The 27,007-nt window shown below is 36.6% G+C and overlaps 1 protein-coding gene across 2 annotated transcripts; it reads right to left on the bottom strand.

Annotated features, from left to right (window-relative positions):
- Window positions 1-844: 844 nt before the first annotated feature.
- Window positions 845-26,283, bottom strand: ing3 (inhibitor of growth family, member 3). 2 transcript variants are annotated; one of them, XM_048549460.2, is made up of 12 exons: window positions 26,016-26,283; window positions 25,821-25,892; window positions 22,402-22,502; window positions 19,519-19,584; window positions 15,309-15,405; window positions 13,597-13,668; window positions 12,978-13,094; window positions 8,824-8,987; window positions 5,923-6,110; window positions 3,203-3,389; window positions 2,358-2,396; window positions 850-2,152 (listed from the first exon to the last, which is right to left on the bottom strand). In XM_048549460.2, the coding sequence occupies exons 1-12, from the start codon at window positions 26,041-26,043 to the stop codon at window positions 2,036-2,038; spliced, it is 1,248 nt and encodes a 415-aa protein (XP_048405417.1). In that variant the 5' UTR covers window positions 26,044-26,283; the 3' UTR covers window positions 850-2,035. The 2 variants fall into 2 exon arrangements, with proteins under 2 accessions (XP_059508434.1, XP_048405417.1); XM_059652451.1 differs by lacking the exons at window positions 25,821-25,892; window positions 26,016-26,283 and adding an exon at window positions 23,375-24,932 and having other exon boundaries at window positions 845-2,152.
- Between the last annotated feature and the right edge of the window lie 724 nt (window positions 26,284-27,007).

Raw genomic sequence — 27,007 nt, 5'->3', positions numbered from 1 at the left:
TCCAAATGAACAGGGGATGGCATAAGTGAATCCCAATTAATTTACATATCTGCATACTAATTTACAACTTTGCTCAGTTGGCCATAGTTTGCATGAAACTGAATTAGTACTAGCTTGAATATATGCATTCTTCTGGCATAGTCATTTTTCTTTTGCAAAAAGGAATTCACATGAGCTAGTGAACTCTGTTCACAGGGCATTAACATTCAAACTCAACAAAAGAAATATCAGCAACATTTAAGATATAAATTTTTTTCTCCACTTGCAAATAGTTATAAAGTACTGGGAAAGCACAGCCAAAGCTCAAAGGGTAAGAACAATGAAGAGTGGGAAAGAAAGAAAAGATCAAAACTAGAAGGTTTTCTATAGATTGAGAAGTTTGGTTCCTTAGAAGTTACCTTTCAGTAAATGGTCTGAAAAGCAGGAATCGTAAAATCTAAAATTCAGTGCCTACCAAAGTAAACATTGTATACTGTATTGTATGCTAATTTATTTCTCACAGCTTTAGCCATAGAATTTAGCAGTATCAGGCTTAAAAAATTTACATTTACAAGGTGGGTGATCTAACAAGAGATGACAAACCTACTTCAGAATAAAATGATTAGACAAAATTACAAAACCTGATTATAAAACCTAATTATGGAACCAGGTTTTTAACAATGACATTAATGCGTCAGCAGTGAATTGAATTGTGAACCTAAGCTTGTCAAGTCATATAGTAATTTTAGACTTGAACCATAATTCTACTATTCAATAGTTTAACTTCAAGTGAAATATAGCTATACGCTGAATGCACTTTCATACATGTAATGAATTGTAATCTTTACAAAAATACCATTTCTTAACTTGCAAGTATAGGGAAATATTAGTGTGAAGCTATTAGTTGTTTTAAATTAAATATTTCTAATACTGTGCATGTCAGTTGGCTTCATCACAGAAGGCTCCAGAAAATAAATGTAAATTTATCAAATAAGTTGTACTGTATGTCACTGTTGACGGCCTTGCTAGCAAATATCTTACATTTGAACAGGATATGGAAAACTTAAGATGATTTAAAATTTCAATTTTATAAAATGTTGTAAGTTTGATTAAGTTGGCACATAAGTGAGAAAAAAAAAGAACAATTAATGTGTAGCCTTAACATAGTTATCAGGAAGTGCCACAGTGTATTCTACAAAAAAAGACTTGTATTTGTAGAATATCGGACATGACCTTAGGACATCCCAAAGCACTTTACAGTTAATTAAATATTTTTGAAGTCCAGTCACTGTTGTGCAGGCCGCAATTTTTCATCTGCACAATTACTTTACAATAGAGATGCATAAGCAAAAACAAAAAGGTTTACACCAGTAAACAGTTGGATTAAACTGCACTGCAACTGTAGTCCACATTGCATTTCAGGTACAAAAATAATGAAATCACACTTCACCGATCATAAGATTTTTACTGGTTAATGTCATATCTAATACAAATGAAAAAAATGCATTTTCCACATACACAAGTCATAATGTTTTTCAATTAGTATCAAAGACATACTGATAACTTTATTCTTATATCATTTATATCAAACGTGCTGCACCAAACATTGAACACTAATGGCAAACTGGCATTCAAATGATATAGAAATGTTGTTCATGTATTAGGACACTATCATTGCCAGCTCTACAAGATTTATTGCCAATATTGCATTTTACTTCAGCCAGCTGAACTTTTAAGTTTCACAGAAGTAATAATTAAACACAAAAGTAAAGCATCTTTAAACAAATATTGATTATATATTTGGTTTTTTTTGCTTCAGTTAGATCGTTTATTATGAGAATATTTGAATAAAGATAGATAGTCATCTGGTGTTTTACACAAAAAAATGCAAAATCCAAGTTTCATCAATAAGCCTTACATTCTCAAATAGGAACATAAATAAGTGCACTGCAAAATGTCACTTATTGCAGTTGATGTTGCTTTCATTCGATGTTCAATTTAAAGTTAGGATGTTTGGACAAAGCACCAGTCAAACTAATTCCTCTGCTTTTGGGGTTCATTTGTGGCGACTGCCACGCCTTTTCATGGCTGCCGTGCATTGTGGACAGTACCATTTTCCTTTTGGAGCTTCTGTCAGTCCAACACATCCATAATGGAACCACTCAATGGGGCACTTTAAAAAGAAAATTAGTTGCTGTTAGAGGCTTCATAACCCAGCTTAATTTTATTATTAAAATGAATTTTGAGATGGATACTTTAATGCATCAAATGCATATTATTCAGTCACTGTATCATCTTTAATTTATTTCTTACTGTAGTTTACAATAAAGTTTTACAGTTTGTGGTGGTTCAAACATTACACAATGTAAAATACTTACATCTTGATTATCACACCCTACCATTTCACCATATGACACCTGGAAAGAAAGAAAAACATACATTTTCAGCTTTGCTTTTTTAACTCAGAGTTAATTGTGGACTACTGAACTATTGGTACCATAACCACTGGTACTGACAATGCTTACTTGGAAGTGACATCAATCTGACTAAACTTTTTATGCTAGGTTATTAAGTCATTGTGGTATTTTAAAACCAATTGTAGCCTGGTTAAAATAAATGATTTACCATTTCTCCAGCTACATTTCTGGCCATCATGATTACAACTTCTCGTGCTGTGCCAAAAATTCCATTTCTGACTAGTTTTTCAGGTGTCCAGCTGCATTCACAACTAAACTCAGTGACACTTATACCTGATGCAAGGTTAAAAATTTTCCTGTCCTTTAGGAATTAGCATTTGATTTTGGATATTCATATCTATTTCTAATACAAGGCAGTACCTAAGTTCATATCTTCAACAAGATTAAATTAATTTCTAGAGGGTCAAAATTGATATATTTGGTCCAAGAAGGAGTTTTTAATCCATTTATGTGTCAGCTACTCCACATTACATATACTGAAGGGGGATCGTTACAGCCATGTCTTCATCCTCAGTACCTGCTACATTTTAAAATCAACTACAAGCTAACTAGTTTCAAACTATATATTCTGCAGACAATGTGAATTCATAATCTTTACAGTCTTCTAAAGATATAAAGCTAAATTCCTTCAACAGTAGTTCTAGCATAACTATACACATCTCTTGGAAACGTGTGTATATTATTTGATGTAAAAATAACAAGACATAAAGTGTGCTCTGCATTTAGCATCTTTATTCTAATCTCACCTGATTGCAGATACAATAACGAGGCTCATTGGGATCATATGTCCAATCCACTTGGTTACTGGAATCAGACTCAGGTAAAGCTGGGGTCTGCTGAGGAATCTCCTGTGCTATTACAGATGAAGAAGAGGAGGAAGATGATGATGAAGATGATGAGGAGGACTGGTGATTTGAGGACTTGTTGCTATTTCTGAGGGAAAAAAAGTTACAGATAGGCATTCAAGCTAAATTATAGATATCTGTACAGTTCATAATTTATTAATAAAGAATGACAATATAAATAAAAATAACTTTCTTAGATGGACAGACAAGGCAAGTAATCAATAGCACAGCACAATTAGACCAAAGCTAATATTGGTGACCACTACTAGCATCTTAAGTATCAAATCTTCTTGGTATTGCACAGCAATGTGATAATGAACAGACTGTATCATACTCCTAAATACAGCTACAGTTGGATCTCAGGCCTTGATAGGCATTCTTAAGCAGACATTTTATTTAATTGTATTGATCAAGAGTAAGCTCAACAAACTCATGTCTCTGCTGAGGCTGTTCACACAGTACAGACAGTGAGGTTTTTTATACTGCAAACATTATTTTTGATTCTGCAATTCAACACTTAATCCTAAAATTATGATGGACTAATATCCCCACAACCATTGAATTGCACCCATAATTATTCAAATGGACTATATTATTTCTTAGTTTTAGTGGGGCAACAGACGTCGTTTGTTTGTCCAAATCATATTAACAAAGCTTGAGATCCAATTTAACATAAATTACGGGTCTTCTAGTTTGGTTGTACAGTTTGCAGATTTTCAGACAAAGTAACGTCACTCTAGTTAGTTTAATTTTATTTTCCTGTATCTTATTATTTATTCCTTTTCAAATATGTATCCAACTTTGTTCTTGTAGAATCATAGTGAGGAGAAAATAACAATCTTTTAAATAATGTAGGGACCAGGAATAATATCTATGCTAGCATCAAAATTAATTATTCTCTTTCATTCATAGTATTCCCCACATTGAAGTGATGGCAAGATTTTCTTAGAGAGCTTAAAATGCAATAAACTGTTCTGCTATGTATCCACGTGCGTCTTTTAAAATATCTCTCAGTTATTTACGTAACAAAATAGTAGAAACAAAACTTTAAACACAAGATTTACAAACAGAATTTATAAATATTAGAGTCCTAAAATAATAGCTCACACTCGGACAAATGCATTTAAACTAAGAAAGCAATAAACAAACAAAATAAAATGCAGAAAATTTGAGACACAATTGACACATTAAAAACATTCTTTCTTTCTTAAAGTAGTTTTGATGGCTTTCCAAATAAATATAACAAATTTAAAACTGATACTTTAATCACCCCACATATATATCGATTATATCCATACAAGCATAACTGATATGCAATTCCAACACGAAGTGCTTTTGTTCAAAAGATTTTAAATTCATGAATTGTGCTAAAACATGATTTTGACATAGTCAGCAGAGAGATTAGTTCAGTAAATTTGTCACGGGTGTTGTTAACCTCGAGAGAGTAAGTCACTTGCTTTTCAGAATTTGAATATTCCTCAAAAGGCTGAAGCTTTCCATGTTGCGCTTATTGGTTCAAATGCAAGAAAACCAAATTTCAAACAAGCATAACAATTCATACTGTAGGAGAAAACAGTTTAGGTAAGATTGATTGGATAAAGCACTGCTGTGAAGAAAGTATAAAGGGAAGTATAGTGAAGACAAAAGGTTTTGGTGAGACATTACTTTCTCTTGCTAGAAAGAGAAGCTTTACTAAGAATACTTTATCCATCAAATATAAACTGCTTTACTTCCTCATAGGAAACTGACAAAAAACATTTTGAAAAGATATTCCATGAATATCTAATGAACCAAATCACTTTCCATTCCTTCTCAACATACAGAATATTTGATCAGTACAAAACAGTTTTTTTAGAATGGCAACAAATCATTTCAGTTACTAAATGCAACATTTAATATGATTTGGTAACTTTGATTTGGTTTGCTTGGAGTGAAAACAACCATTCAGATACTATATGACTGTGGTGGGCCGATTCATGGAAGGGCTTCCTGCCTCATCAGCAATTAAACACCTTAAGTTGCCAACTACTGTCCTCTTCATGTCAACAATGGTATGCAGCCATCATGGGAAGGAAACATAGCATGCACGAATCCTGAAAAGCATACTTTAGAATTGAGTGGGAGGTGATTTTGAAAGGCACTTAGTGGCTGGTTAACTATTCCCTTCTACCCCCAGCTCCTTATTGGTGATCCTAGGTCTGCTGGCCTAATGGCTAGTTAGCAAATCTCAGCAGGCAGCACTTCCATCTCTAGATCTTTGCTCCTGGGAAAAGCCTACTGCTGGATGACTGACGACTATCACAGCCAATCTTCCTGAAAGAAAGCCAAAGCAGGACTCCCTGGCTCGCTAGATGACAGATGAGACCCTGAGTGCCTATATTAAATTTGCTCAGAGAATTTAATTCCAAAGAGTTAAATCTAGACTAACATTTTATTGGGCTGCCAACGTAAACACCCCAAAGAGGAACAAACTTTTGTGACAAGTATATTCAGCAATTAAAAAGGTTTGTTTCGAAATAGTTGATATAAATTATTTTAAAACATGAACACATACTAAATCATTATCCTAGACTAGATATAAAGCAAAAATTGGCGAATTCCTTAACAGTAGAAACACTTACTTATTTTTTCGACCACTGCGTGAATCTGAAGCTGATGTTGACAATGTCTGTGTCAGTGTGGAGGCTAGCGTTGAGGGATATCCTGTAGATTCCCTTGAGATAGAGAACTCTCGCGCAAGTTGGAAGTCATTGTTTTTAAATGCTTCATAAGTGGCCTTTATAGTAGAGGTCCTCCTCCCTTCCTTCATCTTGCATATCAAAAAGAAAATTCTTTATAATTCAGAATTGTATTTTAAGTGCATCACAAATATTTAACTTTTTTTTAAAAGAAGAAATCCTCTCTACTTTCCAATATTTGTAGGAATAAAATGTTCAAAATACTTCAGAGATTATATGATAACAAATCAATAATATTTGTATTATAGTACTCTATCCACAATTTGACCTTGGAATGTGGAACAAATTAACTCTGATCTTGCAGATTAGTCTATGTTGACATTCTCAATTCAAGAATGAAATATGAACATCCTGTAGAATAATTATTGTACGTTTTATGCATTCATCTTCTAATAATTCATCCATAAATAGCTTTAAAATGATGAATTATCAAGCAGTTCAAAAAAAGCTACATTCCTAAACCACACCTAAATTCTTGTAGCTATTTACAACATTTGAATAGCTACGTTACAGTATTCAATTAATTGTTCTGAAAACTTTTGAATTTTAATTCTGAATCAGCTGAAAGTTTCATGACCAAGTATTTATTAACTCTATTGATGAGAATATGTTGAAATTGTCTAGCAGAGAAAATTATAGAAACATCTATGACATTATCAGGATACAAATCTAACTGCACATTACTAGTGCCTTTGCTAATGACTAAAATTTATTTAAGGTAATAAAATATACAAATTGATATAGCATCTTCACGTTCAAAATGCTTTAAATAGCCAATTAAGTACTTTTGAACTGCATTCTTTCTTCTTCCATATGATGTGGGCATCCCTGCCAAGGTCCATATTTGCTGCCCATCCCAAATTGCCCTTGAACTAACTGGCTTGGCAGGGCAATTTAGAGGACATTGCAATGGATCTGTAGTCTCATGGTAGTCAGGTGAATTAAGAACAGCAAATTTCTTTCTATTAATGAATTGAGGTTTTTGCCAGGGTAGAAATCCCATGACCCTACCCAAGAGCAGTGCCTGATGATTCCTTGAGCAGTACATCTTGATTTTTGCATCTACATTTTGGTTTTCGGGCATTTCTCTATGATTTTCACAGAAGAATTTATTAGGTAATGCAATCATATAGGAACATGCTTTTTTCTGTATGTGTGTTGACGTATGAGGATTCTGGACTCACACAAAAGTTGACTTACAATAATTCATCAATACCCTCAATTACCAATGGTCCCTTAAATTTTAAGTCACAACACAACAAAATCATTCATTTCTAAGGCATCACAATATTTAAATTAGCATAAGCCAATAGACATAATTTAACAAACATTTATTTTCAAATAACTGACACACATGCACATCTCCACCTTAAACACACATTCCAGACTGATGAGTTCGCAGCAAATGTATCTCCATCACATATGCACAAAACAAAGATTTTAACTGGGCAATCACTACCATTTTTACTGTGTCTCAGATTTAAATTCAATAACTGATGTTACTGCACCAGAGGCATCCACTTCGTTTTTCTCCATATGGTTAACTCATGAACATAGTTGGCTTTAAGCTGAAGATTCCACATTCACTACAGCTGAGTGATTTAGAGATTTTCTGGCTCTTGGTCAGTTGAATACATCTGTACTGATAGCTTAAAAGCTTTTCTTTCTTTTCAGAATCTCTTTCCCACCCTGTAGTCTACCTCTTCCTGGTCCTTTGCAACCTCCCTCTCCATTACCCCCTAGCATCTTACCTCTTTTTCCCCATCTCACTCTCCACCCATTCACAATGCAGCCACTTTCTTTCCCCCCTCCACTAACCTTTTCCTCCCACTATTTTCATTCCCCTACTGCTCATTGCAACTTCTTTCTTCCAATCACCCACCATGGAGCCTCATTTCCCAACACACACCCATCTGTAGCCACTTCTTACTGCTCCAGCCCCTTGCAGCCTTGTTCTATGCCTCCACACCTTTCTAATAGTTCTACTCCTCCATACAGCCTCTTTCTTTTCCTAAATCCATTTGCCGTCTCTGTCCATTCTACTAACAGCGCTACTTTGTCGTTATTGGGAAATAAATTTTCCTTAGCTTTCTGGAAACATCTGGGGGCAAATCTGTTTGACACACCCTCATTTATTTCGAAACCTTTTTTGTATGATATTTGATAATAGCTTCACAGTCACCATTATTAATACCAGCTTTATATTCCTCTTTTTATATTAATTGAATTTACCAACTACTTAGTGCTAACCAGTGTCCCCAGAGAATTAGCCTGGACCTCTGGCCAGCTAGTTCTGAGCCATTATCACTATGTCACCATTTTTCCCACCGTATCGATACTGGTGTAACATTCTAGTTACAGCATTTGTACACTGCAAGGTCTCACTAACAGCAATGTTATGACGACCAAATAATCTGCTTTTATGAAAAAAAACAAAGAACTACAGATATTGGAAATCAGAAACAAAAATTGCTGGAAAATCTTAGCAGGCCTTGCAGCATTTGTGGAGAGAAAGCAGAGTTAGCATTCAGTATCAGTTCTGAAGAAGGGTCATGGACCCAAAATGTTACCACTGCTTTCCCTCCACAGATGCTGCCAGACCTGCGGAGTTTTTCCAGCAAATTCTGTTTTTGTATCTATTTTTGTGACTCTGATTGAAGGATAAATATTAGCCAGAACATGCGCCATTTGTCTGATATAGCAAGCAGCAAAGAGAAACTGGGATGAAATGAGTGCTGGAGTGTTTAAAACCAAACCAATTAATATTTCTACTATATAAATTACCTGTGCTGTTGCCTGAACAGCTTGGGCTGCTGCCATTGTAATAGCTGCAGCTCCAGGACCTGCTCCTGGAGTTAATGAGGTAAGATTATATGAACTGAGAGGCTGTGATGAATTAATATTGTAGACACTGTTAGAAGTCGATGTTATGTTACTATTACGGCATCCTGAAAAAGACCACAGAAAAACTTGAATTGGTAAACTTGAGACACATTTAATCAACTAACATTTTTTTTCTATTTAAAAGTAACCACACATGATGTATCGTATCATGCGATAACCCTGTTTCTCCATACTTTATAAATTCTTCTTCCACTGAACTGACTCAATTTTCATCCCATAGAATGAATTTAGCTCAAATGTCCACAAACATTGGAAGCATTCCATTGTTATGATTTTGCAGTGGTTATGATGTGAAACTTTCAGTGTTCCATTGAAACTGACAGCGACTTCAGAAATCTGCACAGAATAATGCAGAATTATACGAAAACTTCGACAATGCTGTCATTATTTCAACGTTCCTTCAGAGGATATGCTGTAGAGTTTCATTTTCCCCATCCACAACCAAAAAGAATGCAGCATCTAAGAAATTTGTGAATTGATAGAAGCTTCCAAACTGAAAATCAGCACCATCAATACATTTTAATTTCCTAAAACATTACCATAGATAACTCAGAAGAAATGCTTCAAAGTGTGTTCAAAATATGGAAGGAGTAGTTGAAGCAAATAACAGGTACAATTATGGAAATTTAGGTAAGGACATGTGGAAGAAATTAATAGAAAGATAAGCTGATGGGATCAGAAGAGTGGGAGGAGGCTTGTGTGCTGTGTGAGCCCAGACATTTGGGCAAGTAAGCTTCTTCTGTACAGAGGACTCATTGAATTCAAAGTTCAGATACAGTACAATGATTTTCTTTACTTTAATAAACCACAAGAGATTATTGTGCACAATTGCTTTGTTTTCCAAAGACATGAAAATGTGGAGAAGAATTTATTTATTTCAAAAATAAGAATTTCAATTTAAAGATCACAAATGGAACAATTCACTTCACTTTTGGCATCCTTTAAGTTAATGGACTAACACATGCATGGCGTAAGGGATTATCAATCATTTTGACAATTAATCATACACAGTAGTACAACGAGTAGTGATTTATTATTTTAATACAGAAAACTGGCATCCTCAATAAATTGGTAAAAATTATATACCTCAAATACTGGAAATTTACGTATTATTACAATCTCTGCAACGTCTGAATAGTCAGTTGAGAATGTGAGCAAGATGGATCTCTGCCAGTAACTTTTATTTAAGGCAAAGTCGCAATATTATTTTAGTGATTTATGCTGTAAATAAAGTATGACAGTGACGTATAGGTCCTCTGTATTGCTTTAATATTACTTAGTTTGTTTTTACATAATGTAGTGCTCTTCATTAACCGGAATATTTAATAAACTGCCACACTCCTGGTCCCATGGGTGCCAATTAATAAAATGTCTGCAGTATTTTTCTCTTAGTCTCCATAAGTGGTATGCCATAATAATATGGCTAATGTATGGAAATACTGTATAGAAATTGGAGGATTTGGAATTTGCTTATTCTTATTGACCTTGCTGATCATATTTGCAGTATAGTCCAGGAATCTAATCTCAGTGGTATATCAGTACTATTTTGTTTCATTTAATGTTTATTTTCTCACTATCTGAATAAGAGTTAACACTTGCCAATCTTCTACCAAACAAATACAATTTACAGCTATTGAAGTGAGTAACGGCAAAATCAAGATGAGCAAATTTCAAAAATTGTATAGTAGTCAAGTTTAAATTACACCACACAAGTTGATTCATAATAGATAGTTCTGTTTCAAACGAAGACACCTCAGGCAACACTGAATTTGAGTGATTGCTCAAGAAAAGTTCTTTGACAAAAATTGTCCTCATCCTCTTCTTGCTAAGCTGGCCTCCAAAAGACCTAGATGCGAGGACTATGTAACAAAGTCTTACGGGATGCAGGATACAGCACACCATCAAAAATCTGGAGGCATGTTAGGAATATAGAGACAAGAGTAGGCCATTTGGCCACTCGAGCCTGGTCTGCCACTCGATAAGATCATGACTGATCTGTGGCTTAACTCCCATATGCTTGCCTTGGACCCATATCTCTTCATATCCTTGCTTAATCAAATTTTGTCATCGCAGATTTAAACTTAACAATTGAATTAGCCTCAACTACTGCTTGAGGAGTTCTGTCCCAAAGCTCCATTATTCTTTGTGTGTAGAAGTGCTTCCTAACATCTCTCCTGAACTGCCTGGCCCTAATTCTTAGACAATGACACCTGGTTCTAGAATCGCCAACCAGTGGAAATAGTTCATCTTCATCTACCCTGTCCTTCCTTGTTAATATTCTGAAAACCTCAATTAGATCACCCCTTAACCTTCTAAATTCTAAAGAATACAGGCCTAATTTATCTAATCTCTCCTCATATCTTAACGCCTGAAGTCCAGGTATCATCCTTGTAAACCTGTGTTGAACTCCCTTTATATGGAACCAAACTAGGGGTTTATATAACTGCAGCGTAACATCTACATTCCTATACTCCAGCCCTCTAGACTTGAAGGCCAACATTCCATTAGCCTTCTTGACTATTTACTGCACCTATTCAAGGTACTTTAAAGAGTTATGTACCTAAATCCACAAATCTCACTGGACATTTACTGTATTTAACTATTCCTGTGAGTTAGCTCTCCCAGAACTATCCAGGCAGTGGGAATCACTGTTACTCCTTCCAATGAAGATTGGAGGAGGTAATGTTTCCAGACCTATTTATTGGACCATTGTAAAAAAAGATACATCTCAAAACTAGTGGACAGCTTTCAAGGAAACTTGAAAATTTACAGATATATACGAGGAAATATAAATTAGTTGTCGTTGAAGATATGGATTTGCATCTAAATCCTGGAAGTTTAAATTTCAGTTAACATTGGGAGTATTGGTGATTTTTGTTTTTTTTAAACAATGTAGTGGCTTGTTATTAGAATACTGCAATCTCAACTTCTGTAAAATCTCCTCAGTAAAAACATTCTTATTCAGCTTTGCAGTTACAAAATTGCGCAAGTTGTGTAATTATAATAATGTTAACATATAAAGGTGGAAGTAAGCACTGCACTGAATACCTTCTTTATTTGTGTCAGACTTTTGCTTCATGCCTTTTCTGGTTAGTGCATAGCGCTCACTGTAGATACTTGATATATAGATGATCAAGGGAATCATAAGCAAAAAGGGTAGAACGAACATCTGCTGTCACCTAGTAGTCAGTCTTTGATCCTTACCAAAGATGTGTGCTTGGCTGACTGCAACAGGCTGAATGCATAACGGCTGCTGCTAAGATAATACACATTCATTGACAGAATCTTCTCGGCATGGAAGCTTACCCACTAGACTTTCTTGCACGAGTTCTTGCAAACAAGGGAGCCTGCAGATAAACTGCGCAGTATGTGCTCTATTTACACTATAACATCACTTGATTTTGCCTTAACTCAACTCATTTGTTGCTACAATTCCCATTCCTCTTGAATCTGCATTAAAGCTTAAATCAATGAGTTCTTGGCTGGCCTCCCATATTCTGCCCTCTGTAAACTTAAGGTCATCCAAAACTCTGCTGCCCCTGTCTTAACTTGTAACAAGTGCCATTGTGCTTGCTGACTAATAACTCCCAGTCAAGCAACATCTTGACTGTAAAATTAGCATTCTTGCTTTTAAGTGTCTCCATAGTCCTGCCCCGTCCTACCTCTTTCCCCTCCAGACAACAATCATTGAGGTATCTACACTCCTCTCATTCTGACATCTTGTGCATTCCCAATTGTAATGGCCCTACCAATGTGGCTGTGCCTTTAGTTGCTTTGGTCCCAAGCCCTGGGAATTCTCCCCCTGTGCTGTTCCATCTCACTTTCCATATAAGACACTCCTTAAAACATACTTTTTGACCAAGTTTTTGACCATATGACATAATAATCTCTGTACACAACTCAAAGTCATAATTTGTTTTATACTAATCTGTAAAGCATCTTAGTACATCTTATTACATTATAGACATTATACAGGTATCTGTCGTTGTTGGAAAATGATTTTGTGGTTTTAACTGTTAAGGAATTCAAATTACCTGGCGTATTTTCTTTTGAGGCATCTGATGTAAGGGTAGACAAAAGAGCTTCTGACTTGAATTTCTTCTCAGGAATATGATCTGTTGTATGGTGACTAGATGGATTATATTTACGTTCTGGAAAAATATAACAATAAATTAAATACAGATTAGAAGAGAAGTTCTTTATTTTCCAACGTTTTAAATTTATATAACCATAACCTCACAAGCAAGAAGTTATTTTCTGGATCAAAAAAATTCTGGAGTAGCTGAGTGCTATTTTTGGATAAGTGTGATTGGTGCCAATGGTGAAAAATGAAACACTGATGTGATATGTTAAGTGTAAAGTTCCATTTAATCTAGGTGATCTTCCCACTATTATTTGTGTGGATACTTCAATTTTAAAAAGCATTTGCTAGGATAACATGTTAACTGTTTGGGAAAGGAGCACTTTTCCACTGAGCCATTCACTGTCTGCATTCAACATTTCTAGGATGCATAAATGCTAATTGGTCCAAGTATGTGATCAAAACAGTAACAATCATACAACTTTTTTTTTGAAACAGTCTTACTAACGAGGAACACAAGAAGTAAATCAGCCCAACAGAAACAGCCATAAAACACAGGATGTGGTACTTACTTTCTAATGGAGTGTGAGAGTGAGCATGGTGGTTATTAACTGGCTGAGGTGGATTGTCCAACTCCAAAGATCCTGAAATAAAAATCGGCAAAAATAAGCCAATTAGTTGATATTTTAAACTATAAACAAGTGATCATGGTGTTGAGGTGCAGTAACCTTGAAGGGCTGAATGACATACTACTGCTCCTATGTCTTAAAAACTTACAGTCTTATGGTTTTGTGAAAAGGATATCATGTTTAACCAACCCATTGCAGTTCCTTGAAAAAATAACATACTGTGGATGAAAAAGTATTGGTTGACATGGTATTCTTAGATTTCCAAAAGGCATTTGATCAGGTGCCACATCAAAGGTTATTTTGGAAAATAAAAGCTCCTGGTGCAGGGTTAAAATTTTGACATGGATAGAATATTGTTTCCTGTTAGCTTGCCAGAGGATACACAAAAATAGCTCATTTCTGGTTGGCAAGATCTAAGAAGTGATGTACTACAAGGATTGGAGCTGGGGCCTCAACTCTCTTCATCCAAATCATGTATATAAACGGTAGGGACAGGAGATAATGGAAAATTTGCTGATGACAGACAGATAGGAAAGTTTGCCATTACAAACTACTTCATAATATGCAAAAAGGACACATGGAAGTACAAAAGGATACAGATTGTTTAGGTGAGTGGGAAAAAAATCTGGCAATGAAATATAATGTGAAAAAATGTGAAATGGTCCTTTTGGGCAGGGTGAATGAAGAAAAACATTATTTTTAAATCAGTGAAAGACTGCAGAGCTCTAAAGTGAAGACAGATCTGAAATCCTTGTACATGAATTGCAGAAGGTTAGTATCCAGGTAAAGAAAAATAATAGCAATTCTATTAGCCTATCATGCGGGGAATTGAATACAAATGTCAGGAAGTTCTGCTGCAGCTATGCAGAACATTGGTGAAACCATATCAGGAGTACTATGTACAGTATTGATTCCTTATTTAAAGAAGGATACAAATACCTTGGAAGCAGTTCAGAGACAGCTTACTAAACTAATGCCTGAAATGGACGAGTGTCATATGAGGAAGACAAGACACAAAGCTTCTATCAGCTTGAACTTAGCAAAGCAAGAGGCAACATGACTGAAATATATAAGATGCCAGGACATTTTGACAGGGTTCAGGTGCAAAGGATGTTTCCTCTTGTGGCCTACTTCTACTCCTACTTCATGTTCATATTTATTTACACTAGACTGTAGACAGGACAGTCCGCATGTTAGCTCCCTGCATTAACACGAGTAAAATTCCCAATATCTGAAGTCAATGCCAGGGAAGTAATCAAGGTGTAATATTTGCATGCAAAGTAGGAACTCAACTGCTTAGGTTTTACCATTTTAGTGGTGGATAAATTTATTTGGGGTGTAAAAATGTTTAGAGAATAATATTGCACAAAATGGGACTTTCTGCTGAAAAATTACAGTACAACACTTCAAAGGGTATGAAAAGAAACATATACTGTCACTGCATCTGCCAAGAAACAAGCATCCTATATTACATTATCTGTATAAAAATTGCACCAATAAAGGTTGCATTTTACTGACATCTACTGGCAGTTTATGGTGTTACTGTTGTTACCTACTCATCTCAGCTTAAGTTTGAACACTGCTGGGAAATGTTTTGAATAAGACTTTGAATTCTACAATTAAAGCACAATCCTGCAATAACTTAACGTACTTACTCCTTTCTAATATCTCTGTAATTCCAGCATTATCAGCTTCAAGCTCCATTTTAAACTTGGCAAGTTCTTGATCCAATTTACGTAGATGTCTATCAACCTGGTTAATAAAAATAAATAAATAAACTATGTACTCAATTTCAATACACTTGCCATGGATTATGATAGGTGGCCACATATATTGAACTAAAGCTTAATCAGAAATCCCATCAGAATCTTGAATGCTTCAATCACGGCACCTGTTACAGTTTTAAACTCGAACAGATTGAAGTCTATCCTGTCCAACCTTTTGGCATTTCCACTGAAAGCAATTTCAAAAGTATTGCAGCATACATAGCATGGTGCTTACTTGAAGTAATTCACTAACATTTTACTGCATTATTGTATAAAACATTTGTATTAAACCCCTCCACCATCAATTATCTTATCCTTTTTTGCATTAATCCCTATAGTATATTACTCGTTACATGTGAAACCAGAAAATAGCCATTTGTGCCTACTCTGGCAAAGAATGGTTGTGACATTAGAGAAAGTGATGAGGATAATGTGGTTAATGTCACTGGTGACCTTTCAAAAGGCATTTGACAAAGTGCCACATAAAAGACTAGTCAATAAAGTTAGAGCCTATGAAGTGAAGGGAACGGTAATAGAATAGAAAAGAAATTGGCTGAATGGACAAGAAACAGAGCAGTAACGAACCGCTGCTTTTCAGAACCATGGTTCACATGGTCCCTTGATTTTCTTGATACATATTAATATATAGGCTTGGGTGTAAAATATGCAGACTAAACACAACCGTGAGGTGTGATGAACTGTGAACATCAAAAGTGCGTTTCACAAGATAGTGGAATGAGCAGAAAGGTCAGAGTTGAAATATAATACAGAAGCGTAATTCATTTTAGTGTAAAGAATGAGGAAAGCCCTAAAAGATCAAGGATATAATTCTAAAGTTGGTGCAGGAGCACAGCTACCTTTGGTATATCCCTAATTGTGCACGGATATGGGAGTTAAGTGAATTGCATTTACAGACAGCCAGTGTAGGCATAACAAGCCAGATGGCTTGCTTTTGTGTTGTAAGAGTGAGAAATAATAATGGGGAACCTGGAGATGGAAGAAGAGTTGAATTAATACTTTGCATCAGTCTTCACAGTAGAAGACACTAATAATATCTAAAAATTACAAAACATTCAAGGGCAAAGGAGGAGATGAAATACAATAACTGTTGCTACAGATGAAATGGTGCTAGGGAGACTAACGTGGCTAAATACCGACAAGTCACCTGGACGTAATGGAATGCATCCGAGGGCATTTAAAAAAAAGTGAGTGCACTGATATTAATCTTGCAGGCAGTCTTAGATTTTGGAAAAGTCCCAAAAGATTGCCAATATAACAAGTTTACTTAAAAAGGGAATGAGGCAAAAAAAAGGCAGGCTACTTTGATGTCCATTACACCATGCTGACTCAGTGGTTAGTACTGCTGCCTTACAGTGCAGGGAACCTGGGTTTGATTCCAGCCTTGGGTAACTGTGTGGATTTTATACGTTCTCTGGGGGCTCCAGGTTCCGTCCACAGTCCAAAAATGTGAAGCTTAGGTGGACTGGCCATGGTAAATTGCCCCATTGTATCCAGGGATATGCATGCTGGTGGACTGGCCATGGTAAATATGGGGTTCTGGGGACTGGGTGGGTTGCTGGGTCTGAGTGGAATGCTATTCAGGGGGGTCAATGTGGACTTGATGGGCCAAATGGCTTCTTTCTGTATTGTAGGGAGTCTATGATTCTATTCTATTTGGAAATGCATAATATGATTAAGTAAATCTTTCTAGTAAAGCTCCTTTGCACTCCCTCAAGGGTTTTAACATTCCTTCTTAAATATGGTGCCCAGAACTGAGCACAATACTCCAAACGTGGTCTAACCAATGAACTGTAGAAGTGTAACATCACTTCCTTGCTTTTATACTCTATGCTTCTATTTATATACCCAAGGATCCCACACTCTACAACTGTTACAACTTGCATGGCAACCATTCAGAGAAACATGGACTTGAACCCTGAGGTTCCCTCAAAGTTGTATCATTAAGCCTGTATTGTCTCTCCATGTTTCTGTACCAAAATGCATTACTTCATTTTTTTGTATGGACAGTCATCTGCCAAGTGTCTGTCCGTTTGGCCAACTTGTTAATGTCCCTCTGAAGTTTCTCAGTGTCATCTTCATGATTCACTATTCTCACTATCTTAATATTATTTCTAAATTTAGAGATTTTTCCCTCAACACTCAACTCCAAATTGCTTATATAAATCGATGAAAGCAAACGTCCCAACACTAAACCCTGCGGAACACCACTTTCAACTAGTCTCCAAGTCTCAGAAATGTCAACCTATTCCTTCACTGTTACTTATCCTTTAGCCAACTTCTAATCCATGCTGCCAAGGACACATCAATCTCAAATATTTCTAATTTGTTAATCAACCTGCCATCTGGCACCAAATCGAATGTTTTCTGAAAATAGAGGAGTTGGAATATTAGTTAAGTGGGCAAAGAATACAGAAAGCTACAGAACAGAGGGATTTGGGAGTCCTCATCTATAATCATAAAAAACTTGCCAACAAGTTCAGCAGTTAACAGGAAAGGCAAAGTCAATATTGACTTTTATGGAGTGGAGTAGCTTATGGAGGTTTCAAAATGTAATAAGAGTATGAAAGTAGGCACGGTTTTATCAAAACCATACAAGGCACTAGTAAGACCACAACTGGAATACTGTGAATAGTTTTTGGCCGCCTATCTAAGGAAAGAAACACTGGAATTGGAGGCTGTCCAGCGAAAGTTCATTTGACTGATAACAAGTATTGGAGTAGCTCAGCTGACTGGACAGCTGTTTTGCAACACAGAGTGACACCAACTGTGCAGATTCAATTCCTGTACCAAAGGCCGCCATGAAGGTCCCACCTTCCTGATCTCAACCCTTGCCTGAGGTGTAGTGACCATCAGGTTAAACCACCATCAGTTGATTGTGTGTGTCTCTCTCTCTAATTAGAGCCCAACCAGACAGTCCTCTGGGATAATGGCAGTATGTAATGATGGTTAGATATTTACATTAAAAATGCTGATAAAAGATGAAACAACATGAAACACTATTAGGAAATATATTTCACATCAAAACACCAATGATGAGTTTAAGGAACTATCTTGCCAGAAAAAAAGGAAAAATTCTGCAAAAACCTATGCTCAATGAAAAGCAACTCAATACCAAATCTTATCATGCAGGAAAGCAGACAAGTGCACATTTGTATTGATAGTTTACTATAGATGGATTGAATGGTAACAATATTCTAACAGCTAAATAAACAGATTGCTATTGAAAGCGATATCATATTTCATGCATCTGGAAGTAAAAGTTCTCGATAAAATTTCTTAAATGTTAGGCAAAATTTGGATATCTTGAATTGTGTATCCATGTATAGTAATGAAATAATAAACTGAATAAAAATAGGAAAAACTGAAAACACAAAGCAAGTAAGGTGGCATCTGTGGAGACAAAAAAAACTAAGAAGTAAACTTCCCTCAAAATTAGAAAACAAGAGACATGACAGGACTTAAGCAAGCACTGAGGCAGAGTGGAGTGGAGAATGGTGAATATAATGGAGTGGAGAAATGGTGAATAAATAAAGTCAGCAAGGTGAACAGCAATTGAGATTAAATGACTAAATGAACAACGGTGCGAAGAAAGTGGATGGCAATATCAGAAGAAACAAAACATGGGTCTAGAAGAGGTCTAGATGGCAATATGAGACACATTATTAACAAATGTTGTAGAAAAGAAATGGAGTATTGGTGATGATCTGAAACTGCTTAACTCAATACTGTGTCAGGAAGGTAATTAAGTACCTAATCGAAAGATGAGATGCGATTCCTTGACATTCAGGAGAGCTTCATTTAAACAGTTTAGGCGGCCAAGGACCCATAGGTCAGACTGAGAGTGGGACAGAATTAAAGTGACAGGCGACCAGAAGCTCAGGGTCATTCTTGCAAACTCAAAGGAGGTGTACTGCAAAGCAATCACCCAATCTACATTTGGTCTCTTCAATGTGAAGAATAGTGAAGTCAAGGAAGGAAAGGGAAGAGTTAGAGATACAATATTTTTTGATATTAATGTCAGAGATACTTCCCTGGGTTAGATTTATACACTTAAAACAAAATTTTAGTACCTACTCACCAAATCATAAATTTGATTTGCTAACTGGACTTTCTCATCGGCATCTTCCAAGGCTTTATAATAGTCCTATAAAAATATGATTCAAACGATTAAATATCTAGATAATATATATAATACATATTAAATTAAACTTTAGAAGCAAACGAAATGGTAACCTAGCCACCAGTGCCAGTTATTTTTTTCTCCCAAGTCTTCAGAATGAGTGCAGGGAGCCTTGATGTGAGCAAAAGCCTACATTGTTTTGCAGATTCACTTATGAACTCTACCACAGGGTGCAGGGAATAGCCTGGAGAGTATCAGCTGCACTGCGGAATCACAATTGAGGAGCTGCTCGAAATGATCTTTCAAGCATTGATGGACAGCATTGTCATGCTTGAGACTCTGCAACTCTGCAAGCTAAGGGGATTTTATCCATGTTATTTTAGGTCTACAGGTGGCTCAGTCGTTAGCAGTGCAGCCACGCAGCACCAGGGGCCCGGGTTCAATTCCAGCGTCGGGTGACTGTCTGTGTGGAGTTTGCACATTCTCCCGTGTCTGCGTGGGTTTCCTCCGGGTGCTCCGGTTTCCTCCCACAGTCCAAACATGTGCAGGTTAGGTGGATTGGCCATGCTAAATTGCCCATAGTGTTCAGGGGTGTGTGGGCTATAGGGGGATGGGTCAGGGTGGGATGCTTCAAGGGGCGGTTAGAACTCGTTGGGCCGAAGGGCCTGTTTCCACACTGTAGGGAATCTAACCTAATCTAAGAGTGTCCTGGTTGCTTCAGAAAAGCTTTGCATAGCATGACATCAACATACTGTTGGTTTTCTCTTACCACCATTTGTCCTTTGGGCATCAACCTTAATCTGCTGCAATTCTGACTTCTTGATGTACAACCTTGGGTTATTCTACCAAGCAACAAAAGCTATTTCCTTTTGGTCCACAGGGTCACATAGTTTCTTCTAACGTTTTGGTCAAATCGGTCCTGACAATTATAACTAGTACAGGGGATTTTATTTGATGCTACTCTTCTGAAACTGAGTTGGGTGTGTAAAAATTATCAAGATTGATTGTGAGCTGCTTTTAAGTTTAGACATTTAACTTTTTTCTCTTGGACATTTTGTCCTTGTGATATCTTGAGCTGGACGGATATTTATTACTGTTAAAACAAGTTGTTGATTTGTCTAACAGGCACAAGTCTCCTACATGGATCAATTTAGGTAGACTTTGCTTAGACCTTTGACTCAAACAATACTGTAATCCAGGAGGACTGAGCAGCATACTGGCTCAGTGCTGAGCACGGCTGCCTCAGAGTGCCAGGGACTCGGTTTTGATTCCAACCTTCAGGAACTGTCTGTGTGGAATATACAAGTTCTCCTGTGTACATGTTGGTTTCTACTGGCTGCTCCAGTTTACTGCCACAGTCCAAAAATACACAGGTTAGGTGGAATAACCACAGTAAATGCGGTGTTACAGGGAAAGGGTGGCGGGGGTGGTTGGGGGGGGGGGGGGGGGGGGGGGCAAGTCTGGGTAGAATGGTCATCAGAGGGTTGGTGCAGACTTGATGGCCTCTTTCTACACTGTAAGGATTCTATGGCTCAGTGGTTTGATTTAGGATACCTCTCAATGCTTTTGTACTAGTACTGTGGAAGAAGATAGTGCTTGATACAATTATGCCATGTTGAGCACACCATGACAGTTCCTCCCCAGATATCACAGTCTTGGCCAACCCTACTATTAAAGTCCAACTGAAGGTTAATCCTTCCTTCTTTTGAAATGACACCAAAAACTTCATTAAGGCCAGAATAAAAAACTTTTCCTCAACAACTTGATCAGTTTAAAGGTCGGTCCAGAAGTACAAATGACTATGGTAAATTGATTGTGGCTAACCATGGTATCAACAAACTACATCCCCTCTAATCTTTCATGCTGCTGCACATGGGCCTTGGAGATCCGTGAGCAGTGGTGACTTCCGGAACTGGAGGCTGACTGGCACGAGCAGACCTTCTAGGAGGCTGTGTTGCCACGGAATTTACAGGGAACATTCGTCATGAGCCTTTTGTTTGTATACAGGGATGTTTTGGAAGCACACAAGATCCGATTCCAGATGGCAAAACAAACTCAACATCAGGCTTACTTTCCCAGCAGAACGTCAGTACATAAATCAAGAAATATTACCGAATGCAAACATATAATCTGCTCTGCTAGCATACTTCCATTTTTAAAAAAAGCACGTCTATTATATCTGCTTTAGAATTAAACTTAGATCAGTAATTGCTAAATTAAAAGGCATAAATAAAATGCTTCTAGATAGTCCAACAAGTTTATCTTGTGATCATCTAGGCTGTGCAGTTCAGGAAGATGTGAAGTTCAATCTGTATTAAACAAGCTGATCTCATCTTGCCCTTTAATATTGGCACGAAAACTACCTCTGCAACGTGTGGTTAAGAAAAGCATGCTCATATTCTTATTCCTGGTGTTTATATACTTCCATCCAAGATCACAAATTATGTGGATGTTGCACAAGCATAATGACCTTTTGTAGGCTCTCAATGGCTTGGTAACAATTCATGGTTAAATAGTTCACTGACACTTTCTGTCAAGGCTCAAATCAATAAAATATTTTATGCAAAGAGCACTAGTCAGAGAATGCTTTCAGAAGTGAGAAAGTGAGTGAATTGAAAAAGAAAATGATCAAAAACATGAAGTTTCTCCTCCTATCCCCAAGCAAGATTTGTTACTATCACTACTTAATGACAGGACTGCACTGCTCAAGCACAACTTGTTTCATTGCCATGTATTTGCACGATCCAATTTGTGTGGCTCCAATGTTGTGAATAGACAGAATCTTACAATTGATATTTTGTTGATTGTTTAACAAAATCAAACAAACAAAATAGTACTTGCCTTCTTGATTGCTTCCATCTGTTCCTCTCTCCATTCTGGCTTGTTTTTTTTGGCATTGACAAAGAACTCATTCACCCTTTGTTCTAACTGATCCATTGCATCTGTGGGGGGAGGAAAGGAAATCTGCTATTTTCACAATGTGCATGAGGGTTACTGGAGTTGCCAATCTTGGGCAAAACAGGTTTAATCTACATGAATATCACTGATTTTTCATCATTTTACATGGAACATTTAATTAAAAGGGAAATGAAATTTACGGCCATTCTTATGAGAAGTTCCTTTATCTAAATTCATAAGACTGAGTTTCCTCAGCTCTGCCAATAACAGGACTTCAAGCAAGAATCTAACAATTATAGTACTGTACTTTGGATTAAATTGACCAGTACTTTGATTAAATGATAACTTGACTAAAAATTTTTAAAACGGGCCAGTGTAAATATACAGTCAATGTTAATTAAGAGACCACATAAGAATTTTACCACCTAGTGGCAATGAAACACTTTGATCATGCCGTGTTTCACCCCACCAATCCAAATTTTTTATTACGCTGTGCAAGAATTTATACAGTATTTCAAGTCAATGGCATGATACTTTCTTTTTTGCAGGTTGCCCTGCATCCATCAACTATATTCACAAAAATACTTCAACCAAGGGTTAGTCAACACAATTGGGATTCAGTTAGAAATAAATAAGATAGAGTGTATGTGAGACAAGTAGGTAATGCGGCATTCATTTAGTGTTCCTACTGCCACTAAGCATTTTCTTCTTCAATGTATAGAAAGGCTCCTAGGAATTGTGATCAATAGTGATTTGTATTCAAAAGCAGTGCAATTTTTATTAATATTCCCTCTTAATGTTTTCCTTCACATATATGAATTACCGTTTATTTCTTTCCTCACACTTTTGTCTTGCCTGCACTTTACGTTTTGAGAGCTTCCGAAAAGAAACTTAATAAGTATAAAAGATACTTAACAGGATCAAAAGAAAATTATAGACGAGTAAGGCAATTCAGTCCTCCTGCAGATACTAAAATCCTCCATTTGCAGCATTCAATTCTGTGTTAAATGATAAATGAAGTAAATCTTTAAAGAATTCAGAAACACCAGGAGGTAGCAAAGATTTGTTGTCAGGAAGGCAACATTTAGAATACGTACCAACCGGAGTTCTTAGCAAGTTTTATCAACAACTGAATGGATTGTTAGCAACAATGACTGAAAACATAGCACCGTAATAACTTAATAAATGAAATAACTTCAAAAAGAGGTCGGTATTCTGAAAAAATTATAGTCCAAAAAGCCTATTAGTTGGTTTTTAAAATTTGTAACAGATCACAATAAAAAAATGCATGGCCCTTATATACAGTAAATCTGTGTAGCTCAAATTGTTACAATCAATTTCAAATTTTTAAGTGTTAAGTCTTCTTGTTGCCTTAAGCTTCTTTTTCACTTCCATAAGCTCCTGATAAATGAGCTTTACACAGATCAGTTGCATTTTGCTATATAACTGCATTTTAAGGAGTTGACTGTGATTTTTTTTCTGATTGTATAGTTTCTAACATAGCCAGGAATGAACTTTTATTTAATACACATAAAAATGTTCAAGTGAGACTTTGAATTAATGTGCTAAATAAATCAAATTCAAATGCTTCAATTCAAGCAGTGGTGATCAAAGTTATGAAGCAGAGAAATTATGGTTGGTACCTGTTCTAGCAATAAAGGTAACTGAAGCCAAGTCTCCTCTAAAACAATTTTACTTCTTTTTAGTTACTAGAATGTCCTGATAAATTTTAAATTGCATTTACTCTGCAAGGGCAATTCCACAACTAACTTTAATGGATTTTCTTAGCCTAGTTTTGGCTGATACTTTCACTAATGCTTACCTAGTAAACCATGTATATCAATGCTCAGCAAATTACTGAAAATGCTGAGTGCTTGTAACTGCATGCAGTCTACAAGGTTTATTTGGTCAGAATCTTAATAACTGTTTGTAGATGTGTTTTAATAACAAAATGCCATCAATTTCAATTTTGTCTCACCAGAAACTCTCCATTACGGGTGGAATGGGGTGAAATTAACTAATAATGGAGATATTTGAAAAACGTTCACAGTGACATACCGCAGATTGCTATAAATATAATTTATTAAGCTGGTCAAAAAGAAAAATCTTCAAAATAACTCTCTACTTTTGAAATGTAATGCCATAATTCATTTTGCTGTATAACTGCATTTTAAGGAGTTTACTGTGATATTTTTTGCCAAATAAATCTGAATATCTAGTTTCTAACATAGCTAGGGACAAACTTTTATTTAATACATGTGTAAATGTTCAAATGAGACTTCTAATTTACGTGCTAAATAAAATCAAATTAAAATGGTCCAATCCAAGCAGTGGTGATCAAAGTTTTGAAGCAGAGAAATTATGGTTGGTACCTGTTGTAGCAATAAAAGATAATTGAAAGCCAAGTCTCCTTTAAAAACAACTTTACTTAATTTTAGTTGTTAGGTTGCCCTGATAAATTTTAAAATGCATTATTTCTATTTGATTTACTTTAATTGATTAATGTTTACAGAAAACTAGAGATGAATTATTTTAATATATTTCTGTACTTCAATTCAGAATAACACAAGAATGCAAATATTAAAAACTGAAAACTTAGAAAACCATTCTCGTACCCCACTTTAAAGTATTTCATTATTCAATATATGTGTGCACAAGTGGAAAATGTACAGTAAAGATAGTTTTAAAATACGTTAATGAAATTCAACATTTTAAAGGTTATCACGGAGAAATTGCTACGATATCAGCAGTTACAATGACATCAAAGACTGATGTCGCATGGGGAGATCAGTTTTTTTTAAACACATTTTCAGACCGAGCCACAGAGTGCAATAATGGTCTCACTAAAGGAATTTAAGAAAACATTCGCAAAGTCTATACAATTAATTGTTTATGGAAAAGAAATCCAAGTGCAGCTAAAAAGGGAAGAGAAGTTGCCACCTAGCGCTGGACCAAGTGATGGACGCTGTTGCTATGGTGTACGTTGCTATGACTCTGCAATTGAGTGGCAATAGATAAGTGATCTCAGAAAAGGGAGGGAAAGGAGCTGAAAAAGTAAAAGTAACTATAACAAATTATCGGAATATTATCAAAAATGACTCGGTAACTGAAACTAAAGGTGGTTTTATTTTGGCTGAAACTTTTATTTCCTGGATCTTTTCAAATGTTGCAAAGGCGGAATATTTAGGTTTTGGGTCAAGAGGCATTTGTTTTGAAAAGAAACTGAAAGAGGTAAGGTGGAAGGAGAGAAGTCGCGGGTATCGTAATGTGGCTGTAAGAATGTTCAGTGCAGTGTCCCGGCATTTAAAAAAAAACACGGGTGAGTTGTGTGCCTCTGACATGACTAACGTGGCTCTGCATACTCTGTACTTGTAGGTCCATCTCCCTCATTTCCGTAAACCTGTCGCGCAGATCCATGGGAAGTTGTTCGATCACTGTCGAGAGAGGAAAACAACAGCATTAATGGTGCCTTTTCGCTTCGCTCCGCCCGGCCCTGCCGGGGTGGGGGGGGGGGAAACAATCCCAGCTGTACACGCTGCCTTACACTCAATACTCACTTTCCAAGTAATCCTCCAAGTACAACATTTCGAGTATGGATGGTTTTTGTAAAAAAAACCGGACGATTTTTTTTAAAAAAGGGATGGTTGTTTTTTTTCCTTCCCCCCTAAAATGGTTCCAATATGGCGTCTCAAACCAGCGCCGCTCGTTCGTTTAAAAAAAATGGGGAATGGCAGATAAAAACACCGGCGCCTCGGCTCCGCCCCTCCCCGCCCCGCGCACTCAAATTCCGCACTCCGATTGGTGGGCCGGCGGCCCTTCTGTTTCGTTGGCGCGGTTTTTCCTGGTTCGGCACGCCCACAACAACAAGGTAATGTTGGGAGATGTAGTCCAGGTCTTTCTGTTCGAGGCGGGCAGCCGTCGGCCTCTGTGTTTCTTGAGTCGAGTTAAGCCTGAGCTCCCTGATCGATTATTGAGGCTACGAATGATTTGGGGTGAGGCGGGGTTCGTTGTTCAAGTTGTGCCGGCTCCGACGTGCACTTATTATTTTCTGATTATTGTTTCGATCGTTTGGTTTAAACAATTTAAGACCCGTTTCCGATTACACGGCGGCATGAGCGAGCGGGGCTGGAAGATGCTCTCTTTGATTTGTATGTATCCCGTACTCAACTTCCACGCAACTCAGCAATATCTCTCCATTCACTGATTCATTGCACGGAAGCAAGAAGATGCATCAGATAACAGAGACCCCCATCCTGTTGGTGCAGCTTCTGATCAGAGGGATGTCTAATTTGTTCAGTCCCCTGCTCAACTCCTTTTAAAAAGTCAATCGGGTACCTACAACTGCTAGCCTTGCTGATCTTGATCATAACACATCATTCTTCAGCTGAACTTGAAATGAATGTAGTGTTTTAAGAGTTTTTTTTGGGTACGATCTCCGTAAAGACTCAACTTCTAAAAAGTAATTCGAAGTACCAGATTGATATCTGAAAGGTTGACTCGAGATTTCACATTTTTATTTTTTTAACTGTGGCAAACAGAAGAAATACGC

This window comes from Stegostoma tigrinum, chromosome 18 (assembly GCF_030684315.1).
Source record: "Stegostoma tigrinum isolate sSteTig4 chromosome 18, sSteTig4.hap1, whole genome shotgun sequence".
NCBI classification, from domain to species: Eukaryota; Metazoa; Chordata; class Chondrichthyes; order Orectolobiformes; family Stegostomatidae; genus Stegostoma; species Stegostoma tigrinum.
The sequence above is the reverse complement of the archived record's forward strand: the minus strand, read 5'-3'. Positions and strand labels throughout refer to the sequence as shown.

Bases quoted from the DNA above. Each gene is read 5' to 3' on its own strand.
- ing3 (XM_048549460.2), bottom strand. From the start codon at position 26,043: ATGTTGTACTTGGAGGATTACTTGGAAA. The intron at 19,585-22,401 runs GCAAGTACTATT...ATATTTTTATAG, and splicing joins AGATGGAAGCAATCAAGAAG to GACTATTATAAAGCCTTGGA. The intron at 6,111-8,823 runs GTAATTTATATA...TTGATATGCAAG, and splicing joins CTGTTCAGGCAACAGCACAG to ATGAAGGAAGGGAGGAGGAC.